Genomic DNA, 14,036 nt, shown 5'->3' with positions numbered 1-14,036 from the left:
AATTGAAAAAAGCTGTATGCTGGCAGAAGACGCTGAACTGTTACATGTACAAGAGTAGATTCTCCTCTTTGCCAGCTAGAAATAGGATTGCACATTCAGCACAAGCCTTAAAAGGCAGATGCCCTCATTTCTTTATTTCTGGTGAGGTGCAGGCAGCAGTCGTGGGACCACAGGTAACTCACTGGTCCCAGGACCCCCAAGATCAGCTGGCAGAGGTCATTAGGAGAGTGGGGGGGCGGGGGCAAATGAGAGGGGGCCAAGCAGCAGATATCCCCTGAATTTAATGTAGAGCCATGCTCCTCCCAGTTTCACAATCAGCTATGTAAAACATTTTTTAAATGTATCTTTGCTGGCAGTCTCCAGATGTCTCTTTCAGAACAGCTGGTTTCAGTCTGAAGAAATGGGCCCACGGCACGCATGGCACATTCTGCGGTTATGCGCAATCCAATTTTGCAAAGGGGACTTCAAACAGGTCCTAGGCCGACTTTTTGCATATCCAAATGCCCATTTCAGGAGCATGCTTGGACACCTAGTGAAGCCTTTATCAATATAGTGGTCAGCACACTTCTGGCACAGAATGAGCATGTACATACCTCCCACCACATTGGATCCTTAGATGCCCATCTTACACCTGTAATCAGGTGCAGCCTGATCCAATTTCTGGGCCCGGGTATCTGCAGTGCCCGAGGTATGCTGTACTCGCAGAAAGAGTGGTTCATGTCCCTGACTGGCCTCAGAATAGGTCTAGCATGGGAAATCGAGACATGCCCGGCTGCCAGCATTTGGGTCTTTTCACTGCTTATGGAGAACAATAGCCAGAAGGCCCCAAGTTCTTAAGGTCATTCTGTGTCAGAGGGAAATTGGGGAGGGGGTTGGGAGAGGGTTCCAAAGTGATATGATCTGTCTGTCTTCTTCAGGCTGCTGCTGGAATCCCTGCAGACACACCATTCATGAGGGTCCTGGAACGAGCCCCAGTGCTTAGTTTCTTTGGGCATCTCTGCTTGGGGGTGCCCAAACATTGAATGATCAGGGAACTATTATGGTTGGTTAGGTGTCAGTAGAAAAAGCAAATGGGACAGCATTTAACCAGCACTTGGCTGCCAGCGTCCTGCTCAGGATGACTCAGGTCTATCCTGCTTACAGAATGGGCCACATTTTTAAAGCCTCCTGAGTGTCTTTATGGAGGTGAGCGCGATTTGAAGATCGCGTTCTTGGAGGTCGCCGGTGGGACCCGCCACTTCCGGAATGTGATGCCATTTTTAAAAGGACGTCCGGAGGGGGGAAACGGGTCGGGCACTCACCTCCAATTAATTTCCCTTTGAGCTCATTGAAGAGCTCATTAACAGGCTTGTCAGCAGCAGGTTTTAGTTTTCAAAGGCTGGGAACGTGGAGGGTGCCATGGGGGGAACAGGGCAGGGTGTTTAAGCCGTGAACACAGCGGGGGGGCCATGAGGTCTATGGGAAGGGCTGATTAAAAGACTACAGAGGCCCAAGAAAAAATTCAGCTATTTCAAAAGTGCTACAAAGTGGCCACTGCTGGAGCTATAAGACTTGCTTTTCTCAGTGGTGACTGGTGGGAATCTGGAATGGGGCATGAGGCCATTGGCATCACTTGGGCAGCTGGGGTTGGCAGAGGATGGCCTGGTGAACGCACAAAGCTTAGTTGAGGGAGTTTGGATGGGAGCAGGCTACTCTGACATTGGACAGATCAGCCAGGATGAACTTCAGTAGATGCAACCTCCTGGACAGCAGGAGGCCAGAGGAGCAAAGTGGGGGGCTGAAAAGGGAGGAAGGCACTACTCAAGACACTGGGTGCATAAGCCACGAGTCAGCTACCTGCAAATGACAGAGCGCCAATGCCATAGGAGGCTGCATCTATCCAGGCAGATGGTCTTTGTCTAAGTGTCCCTGCCCTCCTGAAAAGGGCATCCATGACCTGCCTGATGGCCTAATGAGCTGCCGACTGCAAGATGCTACCTGGGTTCAAAGCCAATCCCTGGATCAAGCTGGTTGCATTGAAGTTCAGGGTGCCTGAGAACTTGACAGCTGACTGTGTGGGTCTGCCATGGGGACCATAAGGGATCAGGTCATTGTGGATCAGAGCGCACAGGACCTAGACCATCTGCTCTGTCATTTGCAGCTAGCTGACTCTTGGGCTGTGCATTGATGTCTTGGGTCGCACCTTCTTCCCCTTGCAGCCCCCCGATGTGCTCCTCTGGCCTCCTTCTGTCCAGGAGGTTGTTTCTACCGCAGCTCATCCTGGCTCCTCTGTCCAATGTCAGAGCAGCCTGTTCCCATCTGACCTCCCTCAACTGGGCTTTGTACATTCACCATGCCTTTCCCTGCCAGCCCCAGCTGCCACAGCGATGCAGTGGCCTCACAACCCTCTCTGGTTTCCTGACACTCACCCAAGAAATTCAACTCTTCCAGCTGCAGGAATAACCACACTGAGGCACATCTGAAGCAGCTGAGCTTTATTTGCTGCCTCTGCTTTATTTCAATCTGACCTTCCCATAGCCCTCATGGCCCTCCACCATTGTTCATGTCTTCACAACCCTGTCGTGTTCTCCCCCATGGCATCTTCCCTGTTCCCAGTCTTCACAAATTGTGAACTGATACTGACAAGTCTGTTAATGAGCTCTTTAATGAGCTCAATAGGCAATTAATTGGACACGGGCATCCAACGTATTCTCTCACTGTTGGCTACACTTTAAAAATAGCATTGTGTTCTGGAGGCAGCGTGACCCACTGCCGACCACCGAGTACGCGATATTCAAATCGCGCTCACAGCCGTTCCCGCCGCCCTCCAGCAGGCTTTGAAAATGCGGCCCATGAGTACCATAGCAAGGAAGTTATGATGAACCTTTGTAAAACATTGGTTTGGCCTCAACGAGAGTATTGTGCCCAATTCTGGGTGCCATGCTTTTGGAAGGATGTGAAGGCATTGGAGAGGGTGCAGAAAAGATTTACAAGAATGTTTCCAGGGATGTGAGACTTCAGTTATATGGATAGATCGGCAAAGCTGGCACTGTTCTCCTTAGAGAAGATTAAGAGAGATTTGATAGACGGGCTCAAAATCATGAGGCGTCTGGGCAGAGTAGATAGGGAAAAACTGTTCCCATTGGTGGAAGGATCCAGGACCAGAGGAGACCAATTAAAGGTGACTGGCAAAAGAAACAGAGGCGACATGAGGAAAAACTATTTTACACAGCGAGTGTCTGGGATCTGGAATGCACTGCCTGAGAGTGTGGTGGATGGAGGTTCAATCGAGGCATTCCAAAGAGAATTGGATAATTATCTGAAAAGGAAAAAATTGCAGGGCTACGAGGAAAGGTCAGGGGAGTGGGACTAGCTGCATTTCTATTGCAGAGAGCCGGCACAGACACGACAGGCCGAATGGCCTCCTTCTGTGTTGTAACCATTATATGATTCTATGATCCTGCACCATGGGAGTGCTGCATTGTCAGAAATGCCATCCTTCAGCTGAGAAGTGAAACTATAGCCTCAATTCCCTGTTCTGGTAGATGTTTAAAATGCTAAGGCACTACTCACAGAAGAACTGATTTTTTTCCTGGTGTTCTGACCAACATTCTTCTCTAAGCCAAAGCTACCCAAAATGACTAACTGGTCATTCAGTTTATTGTTGTTTTGGGGATCTTGCTGCATGAAAAATGGCTACCACATTTGCCTACACATTAACAGTCATGCCCTTCAAGGTGATTCATTGCAGGCAAAGCATTTTGAGTTATTTTTGAGACTTGATAAAATGCTATATGAATGCAATGGACTTTTTTGTACACAGTCTACAAAGACAGGCTTGGTGGAAACATGCTTTTCTTGTTCTGTGTTTTCTTGCATTATCTCTCTGTTTCAATTATTTCTTCAGCAGTTGAATAAGCGCTATACATTAATATAACAATGGAATTAAAGGCAGTAACTCACCCCAGAACGTTACTAATATCTTGTTTGCAGACCCTGACCAGTGAATGCCAATGGGCTAATCTACCTCAGGCGCATCACAACTGGGCTGGATCTTGAACATAGCTGCTGCTCCCACTTGCACTTTCCAGCTGGGTTACTGGGTAGTGGTGAGGAATGAGTAACCTACCTGATTTTTTATTTCTCTTGCTGGCTCAGAGACCCAGCTGCCCTTCACCTGTGTGTGTGACCAAGCAAAATCAGCACAAAGCAGGGAATGAAATGGGGTCCTGACCCATATGTCTCAGCACCAAGCCACCTGATGCAATTGCCTCCAAACTGTTTTTACTAAGCACAAATTGTAATGAGAAACTGTCAGACTACAAGGTAGAGGGAGCAATACATTTTAAAAAACTGTGGGATAAAGAACAAATTAATTCATGAAAACTGACAAAATGTTCATACTTCTCACCTCACAAAACATGTATAAGGAAAGAAGAGTTAATCCAATGTTATAGACCACTAGTATTCCCCTAGAAGACAAGGGTGCCTTGTTCTGCATGTACTTTGGTCCAGCCCAGACCACATAGAGATACAGAAGACTAAGTATAAAAGTAGGGGGATACTTATCTAGAAGGAAAAAACCCTCAACTCTGGAATCTGGAATAAGAGAGAAATGAATGTGAGAACAGCTCTTCAAGAACAAAAACGCTTTCAATCTGCAACTATATATAGTAAATAATAAATGAGTATTCCAGAAATAGAGCTTAACTTCCAGTCAGCTTTGAGATGATGCATAATACAGTATACAACAGGCAGGGCTCGACTTGTTTATGACAGGTAGAAAAATAAGTTACAACACGTCATTATCTTTCCCAAGAATTGTGAAACCATGTGGAACAATGTACAAACCAAATTAATACAATTTTTTCCCCCCAAAGTAAGTGCTGATTGCATTACAAAACTGTGAATGAAAGCATCACGAATGAAATTACATTTTTGAAATTGCTTTTTTGCATTATGTTCTTAATGGACTGAAAAATAGTTATTATCTAAGCTACAAAGTGAATAATCCTTAATTCCCCAGCATTAAGCAAATTGTTATGGTTCAGTGCACTGCAAAGCACAGCCAGGCAACAAGTTGTTCACATTCACTACACAGCCAACTGAAGAAGAAGCTTTCAGATAGAGACAGAATGCCACATTGATAAAACTATCTCAAATAAATGAGCAGGCACAGATACTATTAGGCAACATTTTCTGATAAACTGTCTTCAACCATCTAAAAGATTCCAACATAAACTATATACTTTAGTGGCAAGGCTGGGTGAAACCATGCATATTATCAATTGGGAACAATCGGTCTTATTCTAATTTCTTGCATGTCACATTGGTTTTTCTGAGTAAAGGGAAGGTTTATGTAATTGTAAGGGTTGCAAAGTGAGCTCTCATTCAAAACAGATGACAAAGATACCTTACTGGAAGTGGGAAAAGTACAATACAGTTCTAATGGGAGAAACTGGACAGCAATTTAAGTCTTTAACTGCTGTTAAGATGCTTAAATAACTGGGGCTACAATAAAATGTCAGTAACAATCTAGTCACTAACTAACAGTATTTCAAACATACTAAAAGTGTCAAATAAAATAAAACGAGTGAATAGCAGATAAGGAGGGTGTAAAATGTAATGGAGTTATTATTTGGGAGAATGGAAATGAATTACTGCCAAGTAACCCATTCTTGCCTTATCCATCCCCTCTTTGCACATATACATCTTAGGATGTGCCTCCACCCTTCCCTCCCATTTTATTGTAGCTTAACGATACTTCCTTTTTTAGAGTCAGTTGCCTTTTGTCACTTCAACAATGTTCAATTTATGAGTTGTGTCCTACTAAAAGGAAGGCCCAGAGTCATGGTGCTCAGTTGACCTGTGTGCTACAAAACACAGCAGAGGATATGCATAGTTAAAACTATTCAGAGCCTGTGACAGTAAGGACAGAAACCATAATATATAACATCAGAATTTACAAAAAGAAAGTCTTGCATTTATATAGCACCTTGCACAACCTCAGTAGGTTGCAAAACTAAAGCATTTTGTGGGCAATGAAATATTTTTGAACTGTATTCACAGTTGTAAGGTAGGAAATAGAAATAGGCAATTAAATTATCAGTATGAATCCGAAAGAGGTTTGACTTAAGACAAATAACATAGCCTGCAGAAACACAATCAAATAAAGAGTTGGGAAGATTGGTGCAATTCCAGCATTTGGAATCACAGAATCATGGAATGATGCAGCACAAAAGGAAGCCAATCAACCCATCGTGCCCTGATCAGTTCTTTCAAAGAGATATCCAATTAGTCCCATTCCCCTGCCCTTTCCTCATAGCCAAGTAAAGTTTTCTCCTTCAAGTATACGTATTCAACTCTCTTTTGAAAGTCATCAGCAAATATGCTTCCACCAGCCTGTCAGGCAGTGCATGCCAGATCACAACGACTTGCTGTGTAAAAATAAATTCTCCATTTCTCATCTCTGGTTCTTCCACCAATCATTTAAATCTGTGTCCTCTGGTCACTGACCCTTCTATCACTGGGAACAGTTTCTCCTTCTTTACTCTATCAAAACCCTTCACGATTTTGAACACCTCTATTAAATCTCCCTTTAACCTTCTCTGCTCTAAGGAGAACAACGCCAGCTTCTCTAGTCTCTCCATGTAACTGAAGTCCTGCATCCTTGGAACCACTCTAGTAAATCTCCTCTGACCCCTCTCCTTGACATCCTTGCTCAAGTATGGTATTCAGAATTAGACACAATACTATAGCTGGGGCTGAACTAGTGATTTATAAAAAGATATTTCTTTTTGTCCCTAAACGGCCCCATGCTTCCTTGGACTATCTTTTTACTATTTATATGTTTATAAAAGACTTCTGGGTTCCCTTTTATATTACCCACTAATCTATTTTCGTACACTCTCTTTGCCCTTCTTATTTCCTTTTTCAGTTCTCCTCTGTACTTTCAGGATTCAACTTGGTTTCAATTAAATTATGAGCTTGACATTTATCATAAGCCATCTTTCTCTATATTAAGGAGAATAGTTAGTAAAGTATATGGAATCTTGGGCTTCATATATAGAGCTATTGAGTACAAAAGCAGGGAAGCTATGCTGAACATTTATAAAGCTCTGGTTTGGGCCCAACTAGCATTTTGCATGCAGTTCTGGTCACCACATTTTAGGAAGGATCTGAGGGTCCTTAAGAGGGAGAAAAGGAGATTTAGCCAAATGCTTCCAGGGACGGGAGATTTTAGTTACAAGGTTAGGTTGGAAAAATTGGGGTTACTCTCCTCGGAGCAAAGGAGATTGAGATGAGATTTGATCGAGGTGTAAAAAATTATGACAGGCATAGATAAGGTAGACAAGGAAAAACTGTTCCCATTAACTGATCATACAAAGACTAGGGTACATAGATTGAAGGTTTTGGGCAAGAGATGCAGGAGGAATATGAGAAAGGACTTTTTTATGTGGCGATTCGTAATGATCTGGAACTCGCTGCCCACAAGGATGGTGGAAGCAGAGACAATCAATGACTCGAAAAGGAAAGCCAACGGACACTTGAAGGAAATAAACTTGCAGGGCTACGGGGATCGAGCAGAGGAGTCAGACTGACAGGATTGTTACACGGAGAGCTGGCATAGACTCGATGGGCTGAATGGCCTCCTCTGTGCCGTAAATGATTCTAATTTATCTCATTTTAATCTTTGTAGTCACGAAAGCCCATGGAATAAAATGGCAGCATGGATACAAAGTTGGTTGAGTGACAAGAAACAGAGAGTAGTGCTGAAAGTTTGTTTTTCAAACTGGAGGGAGGCACAATAGTGTTCCCTAGGGGTCGGTACTAGGACCACTGCTTTTCTTGATCTATATGAATGACTTAGACTTGAATGAACAGGGCATAATTTCAAAATTTGTAGATGACACAAAAACTTGGAAGTGTAGCGAACTGTGAGAAGAATAGTGATAAACTTCAAGAGGACACAGACAGGCTTGTGGAATGCGCTCCTCCTGCCCCTCATTCCAAATGGTGCAATTCACCAATGTTCCCAATTCTTCACACTTGATCCTGCTTCTGCTGGCTATGTCATTGCCATCACCCCTCTCTGCCACTGCCTCTGTTCCTCTGCTGCTGAAACTCTTATCCATGCCTCTGTAACCTCTAGATTCAACTATTCCAATGCTTTTCTAGCCAGCCTCCAAGTTGCCACCTGTGCTGTCTGTATCCTAACTCACTCCCGTTCGCCCATTGCCCTTGTTTTAAAATTCTCATCCTTGTTTTCAAATCATTCCACGACCTCACCTCTCGCTATCTTTGCAACCTCCCCTCGCCCTACAACTCTCTAAGATCTCTGCACTCCTCCAATCCTGGTCTCTTGAGCATTCCTGATTTTCATCGCTCCAACATTGGTGGCTGTGCCTTCAGCTGCCAAGGCCCTAAGCTCTGCAACTCTCTCCCTAAACCTGTCAGCCTCTCTATCTCTCTCTCTCTCACCCCACCTTTGATGCTCCTTAAAACCGACATCGTCACTTGCTCTAATATCTCCTAATTTGTCTTTATGTGGCTCAGTGTCAAATTTTGGTTTGTGAAGCACCTTGGCACATTTTACGATGTTAAAGGCGCTATATAAATGCAAGTTGTTGTTGTTGAGTCAAACACTTTGGGGTGTCTCTTGTGGACTCACACTGGTAATAAGATTGTACTGAAGCTAACACTACATGAAAGTGTACTCAGACCCTTAGTTATGGAGGATGCAAGGTGGGAAACAGTGGGGGCACTGTTTATCCTGTTACAATACAGCTTAGTGCTGGACTTATGTGCAACCAAGGATGGATTTTATATAACATTTTGGTCAAACATGAGCATTTGACTCTGGTATGCTCATGGTTTCTTGCGAGGAGTCACTATCAATGTAGCCTCGAAGCTGCGCAGCCAGGTCCCCACGCAGGCCGCACCCAAGTCAGCTCCTTTAAATTATCTTGTGCGTGGTCGTGCAAAAAAAACTTAAAAGGGGCAGCGTACTTCAAGAAATCACCCGTGCACTCGAAAAATTACAGGGAACATTGGTCACTATCCAAGCTATTTGACAAATATCTGAAATCAATCAACAAAGTACCCACATCTCTTAAACTGGGCTTTGGCCAATAACTAACAGATGGTATCTACTCAAGGAATCCATTCTGAAAGGTGGATAGAATTCTACTGAAACGCTGGCACTGCTGAATTTTGTGAATGTGGTAACGGAAAGCTTTACTGAAGAATATAGTGAAGATTATCTGTTCTTTACCAGGCATTTAGAGCAGTGGGAGGTGGGGGGTGGGGGTGCAGGGAGGTGGTGGAGACAGAAATGGCAGTTACAAAGAAAGAGGGAATGTGCAATTTCACAAACCACCATCAAAGCGAAACAGCGACTGGTAAATCTGAAACATGGGATCAACTCCACACTCTGTGGTCTTGGGATATGTAGTCAGAGGGATAAAGAACGAATGGTAATGAATCTGTGTGGGTCACTGATATGGCCACACTTGGGGCCGGATTTTGGGCTCATCCTGACGGCGGGTTTTGTGGCGGGTGGGCTGCCGAGTGGTGAAGGCCAGAGAATCGGGGCAGAACTGTCCGCCACAGAACCTGACGCTGGGAATCCCAGTTCCGATTCTCCTTGGGGTGGGATAGGCAAATAGGCCTTCATGCCCAGAGGCCAAATAAAGGCCTCTTCCAGTCACCTCTGGGACTTTGGAAAACAAGGCACCCTGCCTGCGGGCTTGGTGGGGGAGGGGGGTGTTCCTCCTTTGTGGGCAATTTGCAGTCCGCGGAAAACACCCCCAGGAGCAAATATACCCCACAGGACCCACCCTTCCCCTGGACCGAACGTCCACCCCTCCCTCGCCGGGGCCTTCCAACTGGCCCAGGTGATCCCACCTCACATACCTGAGGTCCAGGATTCAACCTCTGGGCCTGGGTCTGAGGCCTCTGCAGTACTGGCAGTGGGCACCACTCCCAGTGGCGATGCTGATGCTGTTGAGCTGCTGGCCCTGATTGGCCAGCAACTCTTGGGGACAGGATCCCCATCCCTATTAAGTGTTTAAAGGGACGGGCATCCAGTCTCCTTAAACTTTGACCCCAGAAGACCATCGGATTCCACCGAGGGTTAGAAAAAATGCAGAGGCGGAATGCCTCACAACTTTTCGGCCTGGCACCGGGAGCCTCACCCCCTGCACAAAATCCAGGATTGTGTGCAATTCTGGTTGCTGTACTACAGTAAAGATATTCAGAATTGCAAAACGAGTGACCAAACTGATAGCTAGCTAAGGTATCTGAGCTATGACAAGCATTTAAGAGCTTTAGGATTGTTTACTCTGGACAAGAGGTGACTCAGGGAATATAATATTCAAGTTATCTCAAGGGAATAGATAAATTGAATCCTGATACGTTTCAAGTTATCATGATCTGTGGAACTTGGGAAACTCAGCTCAAGCTTAGAGAAAAGTACAGGGAGACAGTTAGATTTAACAAGTTTATGCAAAAAGTGTGGAATGAACCCACCAGGAAGACAGATAGCATGGAAACATTTTAGAAAGAATTGGTTAGATATCTGTGGGTGATTGAGAGATATTAGTTTTTGGGGCAGGTCAGATGGACTATAGAGTCTTTTCCATTCCTGTACTTCGCTAAATAAGTTGATGACCGAGTCAGTGGTTGAAGTAAAATTGAATGAAAGCCCAATTTGACCATCAAATTAGAGTTCAATGTACTGTGCATCATAGAAGCATAGAAACCTAGGTTACTTAAGCCAGCTATGTGTGAGAGGTATACAGAATAAGTGGCAGACATATAGAAGTATGAGGAGATAGAGAGAAGGAGAGACTTGCAGAAAGATTGAAGAGTGATGAGAGAGATTAGAAGAGGTAAAAAGATATATGACAATGAATGTGAATGAGATAAAGACAAACAGATGAAAAAAGGAGGGAGATGGAAAGAGTGGAAAATAAAGAGGCAGAGAGGAAACATAAACAATTACACAGTGAGAGACAAGCAAAGAAACAGTTACAGGAAGAGGGTTATTTTTATCCATGACATCAATTATTTATTTCTATTTGGCTATAGTGAAAGAATATGCAGGCTGTTGGTTAGAACTAGCGGACTGAAAGCATTAGTTCAAGAGCCTCACAATCATTTTCTCAAAGCCTAATACGTATCTAATCTTCCCCCGCACTTAGCTGGAAAGCTATAAATAGAAGCCAGGTGACACCTAGGGGCTGAATTTTTCGGGAAGGTAAGTGGTGCAGCCTCTGGGACCGAAGGTGGGAGCCAACCCCGCAACAGCGGGCAGCAGGACCCTGGAGCAATTTACTAGGTGGCGGACAATTAAGAGGCTGCCGCCAGGACTGTCATCCAATTGAGGATGGCGGCCCATCTCCCAGAGCTGCCGGACTGGAGGTGGCCACTGCTGAGGCTGCAAGAAGGAGAGGGTGCCTCCATATCTTGAAGACAAGGTAAGTTTCCTCTAACAAGCCAGGGCCTGGCAGGCAGGCCCAAGCAATTGGCGGCCCCTCCGAGAGCCATGGAGCAACCATAAAAGAGGGCCCCCCACACCACACCAGGAACTCACTTGGGTTTATTTGGTAGTTTCCCTACTTGATGCCAGTAAAATGCCAGGGGGAAGGGCATGGGAGGTGGCCCTTAATTGGGCACTCCGTTGTCACAATTGGCTACCCAGTGGGATGCACTGCAACTGGGGATCTCCTCTGTGAGCCATGGGGCGGCCATAAGGGAGACCACCCCCCCTCCACCCCCACAGGAACCCACTATGCTGCTGAGGTGCCTGCTGCTGGTAAAATGCCATGGCAGCGGCAAGACCTCAGGCTCTCCTTCCAACGCCTTTCTCCACCATTTTACCAGCCCTCCCACCTCCCAACATATCCATAGGGCTAGTGAAATTCAGTCACTAGTCTCTTTAGGACCACAAGAGAGGGGAAGTTGTCCCCAAGGCTGCATTATGGGTTCCACCATGCTAGACTATCTGCTTTCTTCTTTATTTATGCATTATCATTGCATGTCGCACTAACTGGTCACTAATTTACATCAATTATGCTCATCAAAAAATGTGAATGGTCACTTCAAATTTCTTCATTGTCTTCCTTCTATTAAAGAAACATCGCAAGACATTGCATTAGTGGACGTTGAAATCCTTTTGGCAGGCAATGGGGCTCTTTACATGGCAGAGGGTCACCACCGATTGAATGTGATAGACCTCTACTGTTTCCCAGGGGCGGCACAGTGGCGCAGTGGTTAGCACCGCAGCCTCACAGCTCCAGGGACCCGGGTTCGATTCCGGGTACTGTCTGTGTGGAGTTTGCAAGTTCTCCCTGTGTCTGCGTGGGTTTTCTCCGGGTGCTCCGGTTTCCTCCCACAAGCCAAAAGACTTGCAGGTTGATAGGTAAATTGGCCATTATAAATTGTCACTAGTATAGGTAGGTGGTAGGGAAATATAGGGACAGGTGGGGATGTTTGGTAGGAATATGGGATTAGTGTAGGATTAGTATAAGTGGGTGGTTGATGTTCGGCACAGACTCGGTGGGCCGAAGGGCCTGTTTCAGTGCTGTATCTCTAATAAAAAATAAAATAAATAAAATAATTAAACAAGCGGGTAGCAAACAGAGAAAGGTTGTTATCTACAAAGTACAGGCATTCCAACTGACTGAACAGCACACCAAGCGCTACCAATGGAAACTGGCATAACACTGAGGAAAGGCAGCTGCTAGCACAGTCATGTGAGGAAGCAGCAGCACTGTGGGTTTTAATCGGCATTCAGCAAACTGCAACCAGATTGAGACAATTAACTCGGTAAAAACACAGCTAAATATGGAGTAAATTAATGGTTTTAACTCTTCAACAAAGATTAATAGAAACACTAGCAGGAGCAAAAGGAGTTGAAATTTTATTACATCTATATTTTGGCTTCACAGTTACTTGTATGATTCCCTGCATGTGAAGGAGTACAGGACAGGACAAGATATCCAGTAGACCGAATGCAACATTGAAATAATGTTTCCATAAATGGTGATAATGGTATAAAGAAGTCAGTGTTTATATTACAGAAGGATTATTGTAAATGATGCTCACATATTCCATTGCAGAATCTGCTTTCTAACTTTACAATAGATAAAGCTGCTCTCTGACCTCTTAAACTGCTGCCTTTGTAAGGCTTCACCAAAGTATTTATCTTTTTCACCTAAAGTTTTTTCATTATACTTTATTCAAAAAAAGCCCGAAGACAATGAGTATTGTTTAGGTTAAGACATAGATAGCTTCGAGGTCATTTGTTCCAGTAGGACATATACTGCAACTATTCAACTCCTCAATCTGTGGTTTCAGCAAATTTGCACAGCTGTTACACTCTGGTAACTAAACACAAATGTTTCTTTCTTTGTACTTGCTCTGCAGTTTTTGCCCCTTTTAGCTTACTCGGCACATGCCTGCAGAGCAAAACATCACGTCATGAATTAAAAAACTATACCCAGAGCGTAAGCATTTTAAAGCAAAAAGCATTTTCATTAGGAGGATAATTTCACAGGGCAGCATGTATTGTATGAAGTGTACATACCCAGAAATTAGGATGCCAAATCAAAAGCTTCATAGGTCATAAATCACAAGTTACAAACTCAAGACTTAAGAAAAAAGAAAAGAAATCACAAGGACTGGAAATATGGAATAAATAGAAAAAGTGTTGGTAACTTGTCAGTGTTTCATGGGATCCGCTTCTGATATTAATCTGACATGGTACGTATTTCCAGCATTTTCTGTTTACATTTTAGTGCTAAACTCAATAAAGACTGAGACTGAACTATTATAACTACACTTTCAAGTTTCTTTTAAAGTGTTGCTTTCATTACAGTGACACTGCAGACACACTCTGCACTGTTGCTAGGTAAACACAACACAATATAATTGAATAAGTATTGAAGCCAACTGGGACATGCAACCTGAAGTTACAAGGCAGCTTACAATAGGCACTAATGGGATTAAACAATTCTCCCATCGTTGCTTATGTTCTGATCAATATAATGTTG

At 44.3% G+C, this 14,036-nt stretch overlaps 1 protein-coding gene across 3 annotated transcripts in view; it reads right to left on the bottom strand.

Moving 5' to 3' along the window:
- Positions 1 to 14,036, bottom strand: part of elovl5 (ELOVL fatty acid elongase 5) — a 113,768-nt gene that overhangs the window by 34,873 nt on the left and 64,859 nt on the right. For all 3 annotated transcript variants that reach the window (XM_068021322.1, XM_068021330.1, XM_068021312.1), the window contains one exon: positions 4,391 to 4,578. In XM_068021322.1, the coding sequence (XP_067877423.1) occupies positions 4,391 to 4,578 (188 nt within the window). The remainder of the gene's footprint in view (positions 1 to 4,390; positions 4,579 to 14,036) is intronic.

The sequence above is a fragment of the Heterodontus francisci genome, chromosome 3, assembly GCF_036365525.1.
Source record: "Heterodontus francisci isolate sHetFra1 chromosome 3, sHetFra1.hap1, whole genome shotgun sequence".
Taxonomy (NCBI): domain Eukaryota; kingdom Metazoa; phylum Chordata; class Chondrichthyes; order Heterodontiformes; family Heterodontidae; genus Heterodontus; species Heterodontus francisci.
This window is presented reverse-complemented; position numbering and strand designations above follow the sequence as displayed.